The sequence below is a fragment of the Equus caballus genome, chromosome 7 (assembly GCF_041296265.1).
Source record: "Equus caballus isolate H_3958 breed thoroughbred chromosome 7, TB-T2T, whole genome shotgun sequence".
NCBI classification, from domain to species: domain Eukaryota; kingdom Metazoa; phylum Chordata; class Mammalia; order Perissodactyla; family Equidae; genus Equus; species Equus caballus.
In genome coordinates, this window is record NC_091690.1 from 80,328,922 (window position 1) to 80,343,704 (window position 14,783).

Below are 14,783 nucleotides of genomic sequence, written 5' to 3' on the forward strand. Positions count from 1 at the left end.
GAAAGGTAAAAGCCAATGCAAATTGTTTCTTTAGAATTCTTTTGGAAGGCCAAGCGAAGGATCTGTTCACCCCGTTTGACTTCGAAGGGCAAAATTACATGCCCAGGTGGAAGGAGATACCTACAATACTAAGAGTAATGCAGTATTTTCCCCGTATCCAAATCACGCCCTTCCCAAAGACGTGCCTGCCTTCCAGCAGCAGGCCAAGCTCATAATTTGCATAAGGGCTTAGAGGACCTCATTATAGTCACCTCTTGTTAACATAAAAATTACCGTGCATGGGTAACATCTGTTTTTTATTGATTTAATCAATACATTGGGAATTTAGCAGCAAGTTAATGGCAAGCAGTTACAAAATCTCCTATTTTTCTAGGTTTAAAATAAGCTGTCTTAAAGAATCTACAGCAACCTACAATCACAAGAACACACGTGAATGGCTGAGGCACTTCTGCTGTTACACCTACGACAAGTTTATTAATAATTTTCTGACAGAGCCTTCTAGCGCAAAGTGCACATAATTATTTGGGACCTCCGTTACCACACGTGGCTCTCATTTTCCCCTATAAATAACTGTGCCTGAATATAAGAATTTGAAGTAAAACCGAGCAAGTATGCCCACAGCCTTGCTCTGAGGACATGTGCTCCTCTCAAACAGCTCTCGGAAACGTCTCGAGCTGATTTCAGCCGCAGCCCGCCGTCAAGCCTGTTGGCGGCTGTCCTTTAGCAACAGGCTGCTTTGGAGATAACTGGCTTCAACCGAAAACTGGTGCAAACACACGGCAGGGCTCAGGACAGAAAAAGCTGAGAGCTCGGCACGGTACTGTCCTGTTCCCCTCCTATCCCCTCACTTTAGCACTAGAAAGAGCAGCTCTGCTTTACTATTCAGCGTTGTACTACGCAGCGTTAGAGGGGACCTCAGAGTTTCTTCTTGGTTCTAGGCAGGGCAGTGGATTTGGCAGCGCCTTTGGTTGCTGTTCCTTGGCTTGAAGTCACAGGTTGTTTCTCTGGTTCTCCCTTGAGTCCACCTGGAAGGAGTCTGCTACATGTGTAACTTAAATTGCTCACGTCCAAGTCGTCCATATTTCCCTTCTTACAGGTCACAGGAGATGCAGTGGACTAGAAATAAAAGAAAACGTCTGGGTTAATTTTCAAACACAAGGCAATGTACATTAACGCAAAGAAGAAGGGACTACAAAGTTGCCCAGGATCCGCAAGTTGGAGCCCTCTCCAGATGTGAGAGAGAATCTAATCACATTGTGAAATTGTTATTGAACACCAAAGAAAGTTCCTTTGGCACCTTCAAGAAAACTGAATTGTTTAGTGTTTGGCATAGAGGAAACTACAGGCACAATTTCAAATCCTCTGCCAAGCAAAATGAAAGTAAATGTCTGGTCACATTTGCATAGGGAAGTCCACCTCGACGTAACTGCACTCACGGCCTCTGTGCAGACTTCTAGACAAGCTTTGATATTGGTATGGACACCCTGACAAGCACATCACGACTGTTCTTTCTAACCCGGCATAAAGTTGCTGCGTACGGCACACCCCTCACCTTCCCGCCATTCTCTGCACTGAATCTAGGGGTTGCCTCCTGACACCAGTCACACCACTCGGGCAGGTCTGCAGGCCTCTTTGAGTCTTGATGCCTCACTGTTAAATGGGGAAAACAGTATTTGCAGATTTACCACATGGCTTTATTATGAGAATGAACTAAGGTGGTAGCCGTGAAAGCACTTCATGAGCTTTAAAGCACAAAACCAGTAGGCGCTGGTCTGATGGTGTAACGGTTACATTCGCGTGCTCCGCTTTGGCGGCCCGGGGTTTGCAGGTTCGGATCCCAGGCACAGACCCAGCACCACTTGTCAAGCCATGCTGTGGCGGCGTCCCACATAAAACAGAGGAAGATTGGCACAGATGTTAGCTCAGGGCCAATCTTACTCACAAAGAAAAAAAAGGATACGAAACCAGTAGAAGGGATTTTAATACACAACTGTATTTTCTCAGGTCACCTCACTCCACAGTAACGGGTCTCTGCTGTCATGAGGGAAGCAGAGTCCATTCTGACCCTAGACCCATTTTAAAAGTGATTACTTCTCACTAAATGAAGCTGAGCATAGAGTTCTAAAAGCGCAGAGAACATCTCAGGAGACTGAAACAAGCAGGATGGGGGAATACATACAGCACGCTCTCATTCACAGAATGATCTGGGAAGGGCTCATACGTTTAACACTCTGGTTAACTGAAAGTTAGTGTACATATGAGATAATAATCTGGTCAACAATTTTCAAATGATGTGAAAAGATCCCACGTAACACGAAACAAATAAACTTGGTGTTTCTTTGTCCACTCCGGCTCTTGTGATACGAGTGACCATGTTTATATGCAGTAGGAGGCACTTAATATATATCTGTTCAATGAATAAATGACCTCCCCAGGCTGCAGCAAAACTTCAGGTCACTTACGATTTTTGGTAGCTGTATTTCAAGAAAGAGAAAATTTGCCTGATGTTTGCTTACTGTAGACAGCCCTTAAATATGTGTGTCTTCAGAACATCACTGATATATAACTTTATAACAGTGGATGCTAATGCTTGAGCTGGTAATTTTGTGCACTGAAAAATTAATCTGTATCAATTTGGAAATGTAAAAAAGTCCTTTCTCTGGGGCTCGCCCCGTGGCCGAGTGGTTAAGTTCGCGCTCTCCGCTGCAGGCGGCCCAGTGTTTTGTTGGTTTGAATCCTGGGCGCGGACATGGCACTGCTCATCAAACCATGCTGAGGCAGCGTCCCACATGCCACAACTAGAAGGATCCACAACAAAGAATATATAACTATGTACCGGAGGGGCTTTGGGGAGAAAAAGGAAAAAATAAAATCTTTAAAAAAAAAAAAAAGTCCTTTCTCTATAGATTTTTTTCCCAAGAAAACTTCTGGGCTGCTTCTCTGTTTATTCTTTCAAGAAACAGAGAATACTTAAAATGTGTTAGCATTCAGTATTATAGTTTGTATCGTCTCAGTGAAAACGCCTCACGTCCAGCACTAGGGTGACGCACCACACCGCCGATGCTCTAGTATCTGGCTGGAGATATGCTGCCTTGTTTAGTACAGTACTGGTCCCAAAGACGTGAGATCTGTCTTGGAAATTTCAATTCATAAAAATTTAATTCATTTGGCATACAAATCCTATTAAAGGTGAATCTAAGTGTAACCCTCTCTTTTGACATTTCCACCTCTTGAGTTATCATCCAAGTAGCTGAGGAGACGTTTTGCAACACGTCCACTACAACTGACATTCTGTAGACTGGGAACAGAGACTCAGGAATGAGTCATTCTCTTTTTAATGTGTTCATATTCATATCTGGTTTAATGTTTCCATTCTTCTTCACTGTTCCATTTGTTAATTAAGGTACTGAAGTCATTAACGTGGACTCCGAAGTTGCAGTCACCAAGAGGAAATACTCAGAAACATTCTCTATGGGCAGCATTAGTGATGTAGATATTTTTTCTTTTTTTCCAAAAACACTTGAGTCTCTGGAATTTTCTTCTTGAATAAGATACTTAACGATAATTCTCAGAATTTTCTGGCAAAGTGGAAGGAAAAAGGAAACTAAACCAAATGTTTGGTTGCTTCAGTGTAGAAACATGGGATTTCTCAGTTTCATTCTAGAGCAAGATGAGAAAATGATATTCCTCAGCCACACTTGTTTCTTTATTTCTATATAATTTTAGTGATTTATTTTTTAAGTAGTTGTTATATCTCCATGACTTAATATTCAGTGTGCAAAATCTCCTCCCTGCCTCCTAGTTAACTCAGCTCTGCCTCCTTCAAAGACAACCAATGTTATCACAGTACAAATTTCCAGAGATTTTATGTATTTTTCAAGCAAACATCAGGTGGAATCAAACAGAATTGGTTGCCATTTTTGCAGGTCAAAAACAGCCTAATAATGGCAATTTCACATGGTTCAATCTAATCCACATATCAACATGCTTTCTTCTCCCTTTTTCACACAAATCGTGGCCCAGTGAAAACATTCTTTTACACCTGGATTTTTTTCAACTAGCAAGTATCTTGAAGATTATTCCATGTCAATACACAACGAGTTCTCATTCTTCTTTCTGGCTACACAGTATTCTCTTGTTTGAATGTGCCATGATTTACTGAGCCAGTCCCTTGATAATGGACATTCAAGTTGTTTCCAATCTTTTACTTACTGCTAACGATGCTGCTGTGAATAATTTTGTGCTTGTGTCATTTTGCACATGTGTAAGTATATCTACAGGATATATATTTTAGAAGTGGAACTCCTAGGTCGAAAGGTATATTGATTTGTAATTTTGAAAGATACTTCCATGTTGCCTTCCACTGCAAGGGTACCAACTTATACTCTTACTAGCGACATATGAGTGCCTGTTTTCTTATCTCTTTTTCAACTTGGTATTTAATACATATTAAAACTAATATAGTCAACCATATTTTAATTGAGCCCCAAAATTGGCCTAAACTGGGCTACACTGAAACAAATCACAATATTTGTTCCTTTCCCTGGTAACATCAATGGAAATTTACTTACCATTATGCAAACGTTTATTGCAAATGCTTAGAAGCTTCTGTGTATACAGGCATACCTTGTAAAATATTGTGTGTGTGTACTTTACCATTGCTCTCTGCTAATTTGCAATTGCATTAAGTTTAGGATGCCATTGTTTAGGGATCAGAACCCTAAGAGCTTTCCTAAAGACCAAATCTCCCCTTTTGAATATCCCCTCATTGAAACTGTTCTCTGATGCTCACAGAACACGGATGCAGGGTGGCCCTCACGGTGCCCTTCAGAAGGCCAAGCTGTAGCTTTCTTCACCAAGAGCCAAGCCTCTCATCTCCTTGGAATATAAAGAGCCACCGCAAATTCCAGCTTCTGGGAATTTGTCTCTCTGGGCACGTGAACAAATCCTAATTTTTCAGAGATTTCTTTTGCAGGTTATAGATTATCCAAAGCGTAGCTTTCTCGTTTTCTTCTCTCCTAGTTAGAAGGATTCCTCAGGGATCTATGCCGTCACCGACGCAATTTTATAGTTTTGTAAGTAACAGGACAGAGAAATGAAAAGTGAAATTGCCAAGGCTATAGGAGTTACTGAGATCTTCCAGGTCCTAAAAGGCAAATAGAAGGTGATGAGCTCCCATAAGACCGTACAAAGAGGGAGAAGATGAGAGAGGAACTTCAATGTTCAGTTCTAGGGGGAGAGTCTAAATGATCGTTATGAGACTGTTGGCCATCATTATCAATCCAAGAAAGGACCAAAAAATCATTGTAGACTCTTCTCTGAAGATACTGGTGTAATGTACCATTGCACAGTGGCCAAGAAAATCTGGCTATCATCAGAAAGCATATTAGAAATCAAAGAAAAAAATTCCTCTATACTTAAATAAATCATGAAGAATTCATATCTGAAATACTGCAACCAGCTTGAATAGATATAAAGGGGCCAGAGAAAGTTGAAAGGCAGGCTACTAATATGATTAAGGGGTGGAGGTTTCTTTATAAGAGAGCTCTTCAGTCTAAAAACATAGAGAATAAAAGGGTATATATATATAACCACAATCTACAAAATAAAGAAGGGGGAAGACTTCAGCACCGTGGAGCTAGACAGCATCCGAGGGCTGCCGTCAGGAGGGTTACAAAGGCCGCTGCCCCAAGCAGCATTTCAATTGTTCCTCATCTTTGACAGATTCTTACCATTTGGGACTGTTGGAGAATAATCAGGCCTACTGGAGGCAGAATGACGGAAAGGACGACCTTAGAAGGTTCCCTCCAGTTCCGTCTTTTGGCAGTAATTCAGCACCCTTGGCCTGATTTCTCCAGCTCATAATATTAATCTTGAAAAGGGGGCTCCATGTGTGCACGGGGAGATATGTAAGAAGAAAATTGGGCTAAATATACATATTTCATTATTCCCTGGCATAACTTTAACCTGATGAACTCATCTGGTGATAATGGATGCAAAACTTGTGAGCTCTAGGCATATCCCTGCCAGTTAATACCAGGGCATGATTACTAGAAACTGTTAGCATTTCTCTGAATTTTGAGTAAAATACATGCTATTTAAGTAAAGTGGTTTATCACCATAGCAACCATTTCTAGAGTCACACATTCAAATTATAGGCCTGCACAAGGTCCAACTGACAGAACATTCTGATACAAGTTTTCAGCTATAGTTCTGCTCACAATGGCCACCCACTTTTTCTCACATTCCTGTGGTTTTCAGAAGGAAAATGGAAGGGAAAGAAAAGCAAAGGGAAGAAGAGAAATTGACTTCCAAGTATACAGATTTCTTTTATAAGACTACGCACAGAAAGAACTGGGCCTTGTATGGAGTTAATGAAAATAAAACCTAATTTTAAAATTAGAGGAATATGTAAATATCTCTCTTTTCTTTTTAATTAAAGTATAATTCATATACAGTAGAACGTACAAATCTCAAGTGTGCAGTTTGATGAGTTTTGACAATGCATAGCCCTGTATAACCAATGCCCCAGTCAAGAAATGGAACTGTTCCCCAGAAAGTTCCCTCATGCCACAGCCCAGTCAGCTCCCTCCCATCCTGGGGCTACAAGTGTTCTGATATTTTTCAACACAAATTACTTTTGCTTTTTCTGACACTTCCTATAAATGAAATAATATACAGTATGTTCTCTTTTGTGTCTGATTTCTTTTGCTTAACATGTTTTTTTAATTGAAATTTTTATTGAGATAGTTGTAGATTCTCATGGTGCTGCGATACACGTTTTTGAGATTCATCCATGTATTAGCAGCTCTTTCCTTTTTATTGCCAAGTAGTATTCCATTGTATGGATGTACCACAATTCGTTTATCCATTCTTCTTATCAACCAATGTTTGGGCTGTTTCCAGTTTGGGGTTCTTTATATGTTAAGCTGCTGTAAACATATTCTACAAATCCTTTTTTCAACTTACATCTGGGATTGCTGGGTAAATAGTAAGTAACTGCCCAACTGTACAGTAGTCCCCCCTTATCTGCAGTTTCACTTTCCATGGTTTCAGTTACCTGTGGTCAATCCCCACTGCGGAAGCAGATGATCCTCCTCCTGACGGACTGTCAGAAGGTCAATAGTAGCCAAACGCTACGTCACAATGCCTACATCCTTCTCCTCACTTTATCTCATGACGTAGGCATTTTACCATCTCACATCATCACAAGAAGAAGGGCGAGGACAGTGTAATAAGACATTTTGAGAGAGAGAGAGATTATATCGACATAACTTTTATTACAGTATATTGTTATAGTTGTTCTATTTTATTATTAGTTTTCTTGTTAATTTCTTACTATGCCTAATTTAGAAATTAAACTTTATCATAAGTATGTATGTATAGGAAAAAAATAGAACATATATAGGGTTTGGTACCATCTGCAGTTTCAGGCATCTACTGGGGCTCTTGGAACATATCCCCCACGGATAAGGGGGAACTACTGTTTTCCAGAGGAATTGTGCTATTTTGCATTCCCACCAGCAATGTAGGAAAATTCTAGTTGCTCCAATATTTGCTAAAACTTGGACTTGCCAGTCTTTTTAAATTTTGGCCATTTCAGAAAAAGTGTAGTGATAAAACTTTGTGGCTTTTCCTGATATCATTTGCATTTTCCTGATGACTAATGACTGCACATTTTTTCATATGCTTATTGATTACTTATATACATCTTCCTCTCTGAAGTGTCTGTTCAAGTTTTATGCCTATTTTTAAAATTAAGTTGCCTTATTGAGTTGCAGGAACTGTCTCTATATTCTGGATACAAGTCCTTTGTCACACATATTTGTTGCAAATATTTTCTCCCTGACCATGGTTTGCTGATTCCTTTTCTAATATGCTTTAGAAGAGCAAATGTGTTTACTTTCAATGAAGTCCATTTTAAAGTGTTTCCTGTGTTCTAAGAAATCTTTGACTACTCTCTGGTTGGAATATATTCTCCTATATTTTCTTCTAGGAGCTTTATAGTTTAGCTTTTAGATTTAGGTATACTACCCATTTTAAACTAATTTTTGTGCAGTGTAAGCTAGGAGGTCAAAGTTAAGTATTATTCCAGCACCACATATTGAAAAATCTATCCTTTCCCCATGGCTTTGAAATTTCTGTCAAAAATCAATTGACTACATACATATGGGACTATTTCTAGACTGTCAATTTTGTTTCACTGATCTATTTGTCTATTCTTACACCCACATCACACAGTATTGATTACTGTAGCAATATAGTAAGTGTTGAAATCAGGTCATATAAGTTCTCCAACTTTGCTCTTTTTCAGGTTATTCTGGCTGTTCTAGGTCTTATGTATTTCCAAGAAAATTTTAAAATCATCTTGTCAATTTCTAACAGAAAAGCAGAAGCCCTAGATTTCAATTGGGATTGCTTTAAAATTATAGATCAATTTGGGGAGAACTGACATATTAACTATCAAATCTTCCAATCCATGAACATGGTACATCTCTCCACATATTTCAGTCTTCTTCAATTTCACTCAGTAATATGTTGTGGGGTTTGGTATACATATTTCTCACATATCTTGCTAGATTATCACTATTTATATTTTGTGATATTTTAATGGTATTTTAACATTTCAATTTCCAACTGTTCACTGCTAGATATAAAAATACAATTGATTTTTGTATACAGATTGTGCATTCTGCAACCTGTTTATTTCACTTTTTTTATAGATTCCTTGGGATTTTCTATGTACACTATTATGTCATCTGCAAGTAGGGACAGTCTTATTTTTTCTTTCCAATCTATATAATTTTATTTCTTTTACTTGCCTTGTTGAATTGGCTAAGACCTCTAGTACTATGTTAAACATAAGTAGAGAGGACATCCTTACCTTTCTCCTATCTTCAGTGGGAAAGTATTCAATATTTCACCACTACGAATGATAGTAGCTTTAGAGGGTTTTTGTGGGGTTTTGTTTTTTTTGGTAAAAAATCTCTATATGTAAAAGAAGTTCCCATCTGTTCCTAGTCTGCTGAGGGTTTTTCTCATGTTTGAGTGTTGAATTTTATCAAATGTTCTTTTCAAAATTATTGAGATAATATGGCTCTTCTCCTTTACTTATTAACATAGTGAATTATATTTGTTGATTTGGGGATGTTAATCTAAACTTACATTCCTGGAATACACTGTACACTTGATCATGATGCATTATATTTTTTACATATTTCTGGATGAGCTGGGTAACATCGAGTTTTGGATTTTTGTGTCTATATTTATGAGAGATATTGGCTAGTAATTTTCTTTTTTTGTAACATCCCTGTCATGTTTTGGTATTAATGCTATGCTTGTTTTATAAATGAGTTGGGAAATATTCTCAAAAGTTTGTGTAACAAGCTTTCTTTTCCTTCTTCCTTAAATATTTGGAAGAATTAACCAGTGAAATCACCTGGGATGGGAGTTTTCCTTATTTGAAAGTTCTTAATTACAGATTCAATTTTAAAAATAAATATAAAAGTATTTAGATTTTCTATTTTTGTGTATCTGTTTTGATGTTGTTTAAAGAAATTTGACCATTTCATATAAAATTTCCAATTTATTGGCATTAAGTGATTCACAGTATCTTCTTTTTCAAAATCATTTCTTCCCTTCTATTTTTGTTGGCAGGATGAACTAATTTGCTCTTCTTTTTCTAGTTTATTGAGATGAAAGCTTAGGTTTCATTATTATTTCTATTGTTTTAAACAGTCAATATTATTTTATATTTTGATATATTACTCACATATTTACTCTTGCCAATGCCCTTCACACTCTCCTGCAGTTCAGTACTTACATCTGGGATCATTTTTTTTACCTTGAAAATTTTCTTTTAGTATTTCTTATAATAAGATAATGTTTGAAACAAATTCTCTCATCTTTACACACTTAAACACATTTTTATTATCTTTATTTTTGAAGGAAATTATCACTAGATATAGAATTCTAAGTTGGCATGTTTTTTGTTTTGTATGGTTTTCCATTTAGCATTTAATAATGTTATTCCATTGTCTTCTGGATTCCATTATTTCTGTTTATATGTTAAATGTTGCTCCTTTGGTGGCAATGTGTTGTTCCCCCCACCCCCAATGATGCTTTTACAATTTTCTCTCTCTGGTCTAAAGAATTAGAGGACAGAATTCAAAGCAACCACAGACACCAGAAAGTAATGAGGGAATCCATGAAAGGACACAGCCAGAGAAGGGACATCCTGAGTTCTGCCCAGCTGAAGATAAATGAACAGACCTAAGATTTGAATTGCTGGCTAAGAGACAATTTTCAGTTTGCAGCCAACCTGATTGCCTGCTAAAACAGAGACATCAACATTTTTTGGAGGAACATAGTTGAATCCAAGTTGGCACAATATAACATTTCCAATGTCCAGGATACAATTCTATTTCAACAGAAATAACAATCAATAGAGATGGACCATAAGATGACCTAGATGTTGGAATTAGCAAACAAAGATTTTAAAGCATTTACCACAACTATTATCAATGATGTAAAGGAAAACATTCTCTGATGAATAAAAGAGGTTTCAGTAGCAAAACAGAAATAATAAAAAAGAACCAAATGTAAATTTTAGAATGAAATATAATACCTGAAATTAAGCATTCACCAGATAGGTTTAAGAAGAAAATGGAGAAAACACAGGAAAGAGTAAACAGGAAGACAAATCAATAGAACATATACAATTTAAAGAATGTATTGAAAAAAATAAGTACAGCCTCAGGGACCTATAGAACAGTATCAAATGGTCTATCGTGAGTAGTTAGAGTGTCAGAAAAAAATAATGACAAAATTTCCCAAAATTGTAAAAAACACAAATTTACAGATTCAAGAAGTTCAGCAAAACTCAAGCAGGATAAATGTGAAGAACCTGCCTAGCAATATCATTGTCAAACTGCTAAAAACCAAAGATAAAGGGAAAATCTTGAAAACGGTCTGAGAAAAGTGACACATTCTATTTAGGGAAAGAACATTTCAACTTACGAATGACTTCTTATCAGAGAAACTGGAAGCCAGAAGGTAGCAGAATAACATCTTTAAAGTGTGGATCACAAAAATCTGTCAAATCCGAATTCACTAAACGGAAAAAATATTCGTCAAAAATTAAGACAAAATAAAGAGATTTTTAGATAAAAGAAAACTGAGAGAATTTATCAGTAGCAGACGTGCCATACGAGAAATGCAAGGGAAGTTCATCAGGAAGTGCAGAAGGGAAATGATACCAGATGGAAACTTGGGTTTTCAAGAAGGAAAGAGGAGCATCAGAAATGGTAAATATCTGGGTAAATATAAAAAATAATGTTTCCTCTTAATTTCTTACATATAACTGTTTAAAGCACAAATTAAAACATTGTTTATGGGGTTTATAATTACATAGATGTAATACATGTGACAATTATAGCATAAAGGCAGGATAAGAGATGAATGGAACCAAATTAATACATTTGGAATTGAAGCATTATCTAGATGTGCTCAGCCTGTGAAACAAAAGATACAAATGAGAGAACATTTCTATCCTTAAAGAACATGATTACCTAAAACAGACTAAAAGTTGGAAATGAAAAGAAAAATAAAAGGACATTGCCAAATGCCAACTACTTGAAAAAGTGAAGTGTGATACCTTAGTTCAAACATGAAAAATGAGGAGATGCAGGCTGCATTTTTCCGTAATGCCCAGGGCATTGGAACTAAGAAACAGTTACTCAGGGAAAGAGGAAAGTGCTTAGTTCAAGTGTTTTTGGTTTTGTTTTTAACAAATCCTCACTTTCTCTACTAGTTTTCCAAGAGCTCTGCCACTTACCTGAAAAGTGTGGTCACCCTGGCTTGTGAGAAATACGAACAGGAGCTCAAATGGATTTGAGATTCTCCAGAAGAGAGAACAATGACGGAATGGGAAGCAGGAACTGCCGGCAGATTTCCATTTAAATTAAAGCCAAATTTCAAATGTTTTAATGGAAAAGAATCATTCACATTTCCTTAATTTAGTAGATGTAAATTATTTATACTATCACATTAAATGGTCTATATAGTCTAATTTTAACAAATAAATTTTTCTCCATGGGAAATATTTCAATATTCATAGAATAGTTTTAATTAAAAATTCACTCTTAAGAATATTAATTACTATATGAATCCTGTGTGGACTCAAAGTAAATGGCTAACCCTATTTTCAGTTATCATTTTAGAACTTCATTCTCCACTATTTATTGTTAATGAAGATTTGAAAGAAAAGAAGTAATTTTTTGATACAAACTCAACTCCAATATAATTAACAAAGTCACATATTTATTCATAAAAATCCATGAAAAAACTTAATATGCTAAATGTATGAGAAGTCTTTCTTTTAAGCGGTAACACTTTTCAGAAAAATTCCCAAATAAAGTAAGGTATCCCTTCCACAATATCACAGCCGAAACCTAAGCATGGGAAAGCTCCTCAGAGGACATCCTGGGCAAACTCCCACCCACCCTGCAGGGACTTCTGTTACAGCATTTATAGCAGGTAGCTTTCTGAGTCTGCTTGTATACTTCCAATGAGTGGCAGGTGGGGTTTACCATCCATAGTCCAGCCTGTTCCACTGCAGGTGAGCTCTGATTGCAGAAAAGTTCTTCCTGTTGACGAGTAGAAATCTATATTCTTAAAATTTCAACCCACTTGGTATAGTTCTAGCATCCATAAGCACCTCAAATTCCAATTTGTGTTTGTATATATGTGAGTACATGTACATGCATGTGTGCATATGTGTAACATATATGTATGAGTGTGTACATGTGTGTGTGTGTGCATATAAAATGCCAAGTCAGCTAATAGGAAAATCTTCAAACTATGTTCAATAAGGAAATGCAAACATGAGTTTTTAGGATACTATATTTAACAAGACTATAAAATACAGCTGCTAAGCACTGCAAGAGTTGTTAACAGACTAGAGAGGATGAAGGGAATTCAATAAACTTATATTCATAATATGGTAAAAATATATTTCAAAATATCTGGATCATTAAATGTTAAGCTTATTATGTAGACATTTGCTATCAAGTAGACGAAGTTCCCCACCAGTAAATCAAAATTAACCAGCAGGTCACTCTAATGGGTCTCTTTCGGCACGTTTCTGCCAGGAGCCTTACGTGGACGGGCGTGGGCCAGCAGTGCTGCACCTTCCTGGAGGAGGCTCAGGATCCCCCTCAGTCCCCTCCACTCTGCCTACCTCTAGGCTTCAGAGCACAGAGAAGGAGCAACTCCTCCCAAGAATCCTGGGCTGCCCTGAGGGGAACACAGCCCCCAGCTGGCAGGGTGCTCAATTATTAAAGAAGAGCTGAAATATGCTCGTTAGAGTTCAAAACAAGAAAGAGCACAAACATAAAGAAAAGTTTTCCACAAACAGAAACAAAAGGAAAAAGGGTTTGGATAAATTGTCAGGATATCCAGTTAGTAGAACACAACCTAGGATTAAGCAAAATGGGACTAAATTTTATTCACCAAAAAGAATAAAACTATATTAAGATCTAATAAGGTAAAATGATAAAACTATATAAACAGTTTTAGTTATAAAATCGGAAACACATAACTGGATAATGTAATGTCTTTTTCTAGGTAATACATAAACCCATTCCAAATTGTATAGCAAAATTTATTAATTTTGACCCATGGGCCAAACCTGGCATACCACCTGTTTTTATAAATAAATCTTTGCTGGAAGATGGGCCACGCTCGTTCCTTGGTTGTCTCCGCCTATTTCTATGCTACAACATCAGAGTTGAGATGTTGTAACAGAGGCTGTTATGACCCACAAAGCCTAAAATATTTACTATCTCTTCCTTTACAGGAAAAGTTTTCAGACCTCTGCCCTATACAATCACGGATCTTAAAACAAACATGCAGGCCACCCTGGTAAACCAGGATAACCTCAGGGGAGGAAAGAACTTCACCTTCATCACGCAGGTCCTTTGTTACAGACCAACGACAAGAAAGACAGATTGCAAAACAATGTTCCAAGTATTGTGAGGGTATTTTACAGTATGGAGAAATGAAATAACTGTCCGTCCTATTTGTTTTGTTGGTTCTTCCTACCTGTTTTTCCTCCTCTTCATCTGAAGTGCTACTGACATCTTGGACATTTCCACCGGGTCTGCTGGGTTGGTAACCTTTCAACTCTTTTTGAATAGACCAGTTCTTTTGATCTTTTATGTTTTCCTCATCACTTCCTGGGTCATTTTTCCATTCCTTCATCATTTCTAACACATTGGTTGGTCTTGCCGAGGAAAGTGTGTTGCCCTAATATTAACAATGAATTTTTGGTGTTATAAACAGTTTAGGAAATTGAAAAGATTCTTACATCATTTAGTAATATATTCTCCCAAATTCTGTAAGTCACATGGAAAAATTATAATGCTGAACAAATAGCAAAACTTCTGATGCCCTTTGGAGCACACTCCCTGTACTGACATGGCTCATACCTCTTGACTAATATCATTTACAATATGTCACAGTTTAGAGGGGAATATTCAAGTTTAAAAGAACAATGCAGCATGCTTATGCAAAGGACACTAGACAGGGCAATACCCTGGAATCAAGACGCCCTTATAGCACTGTTCTTAGAAAAATAACAGGGAAGCTGAAAGAATGAAAGAAGTTGCCCAAAGTCTAGTGGGTTCAGCGCTAAGGGCAAGCCTATATAACGTCAAAATGTCTAGGTAAAAAATCTAAATTCAGTTGATTGGGCAAGTGTTGTGTCCAAGAATACAGATGTT

General features: G+C 37.3%; 1 protein-coding gene across 26 annotated transcripts in view; it reads right to left on the reverse strand.

The window, feature by feature from the left end:
• Window positions 1-279: 279 nt before the first annotated feature.
• Window positions 280-14,783, reverse strand: part of STK33 (serine/threonine kinase 33) — a 121,300-nt gene continuing 106,796 nt past the window's right edge. For 13 of the 26 annotated variants that reach the window (XM_014741924.3, XM_070273382.1, XM_070273383.1 and 10 more), the window contains 2 exons: window positions 14,104-14,307; window positions 280-1,116 (listed from right to left, as the gene is read on the reverse strand). In XM_014741924.3, the coding sequence (XP_014597410.1) occupies window positions 916-1,116; window positions 14,104-14,307 (405 nt within the window). In that variant the 3' untranslated portion in view covers window positions 280-915. Of the gene's footprint in view, window positions 1,117-12,304; window positions 12,648-14,103; window positions 14,308-14,783 lie in introns of those variants that run through there. The other 13 variants (XM_070273385.1, XM_070273388.1, XM_023645990.2 and 10 more) reach the window with 2 other exon arrangements.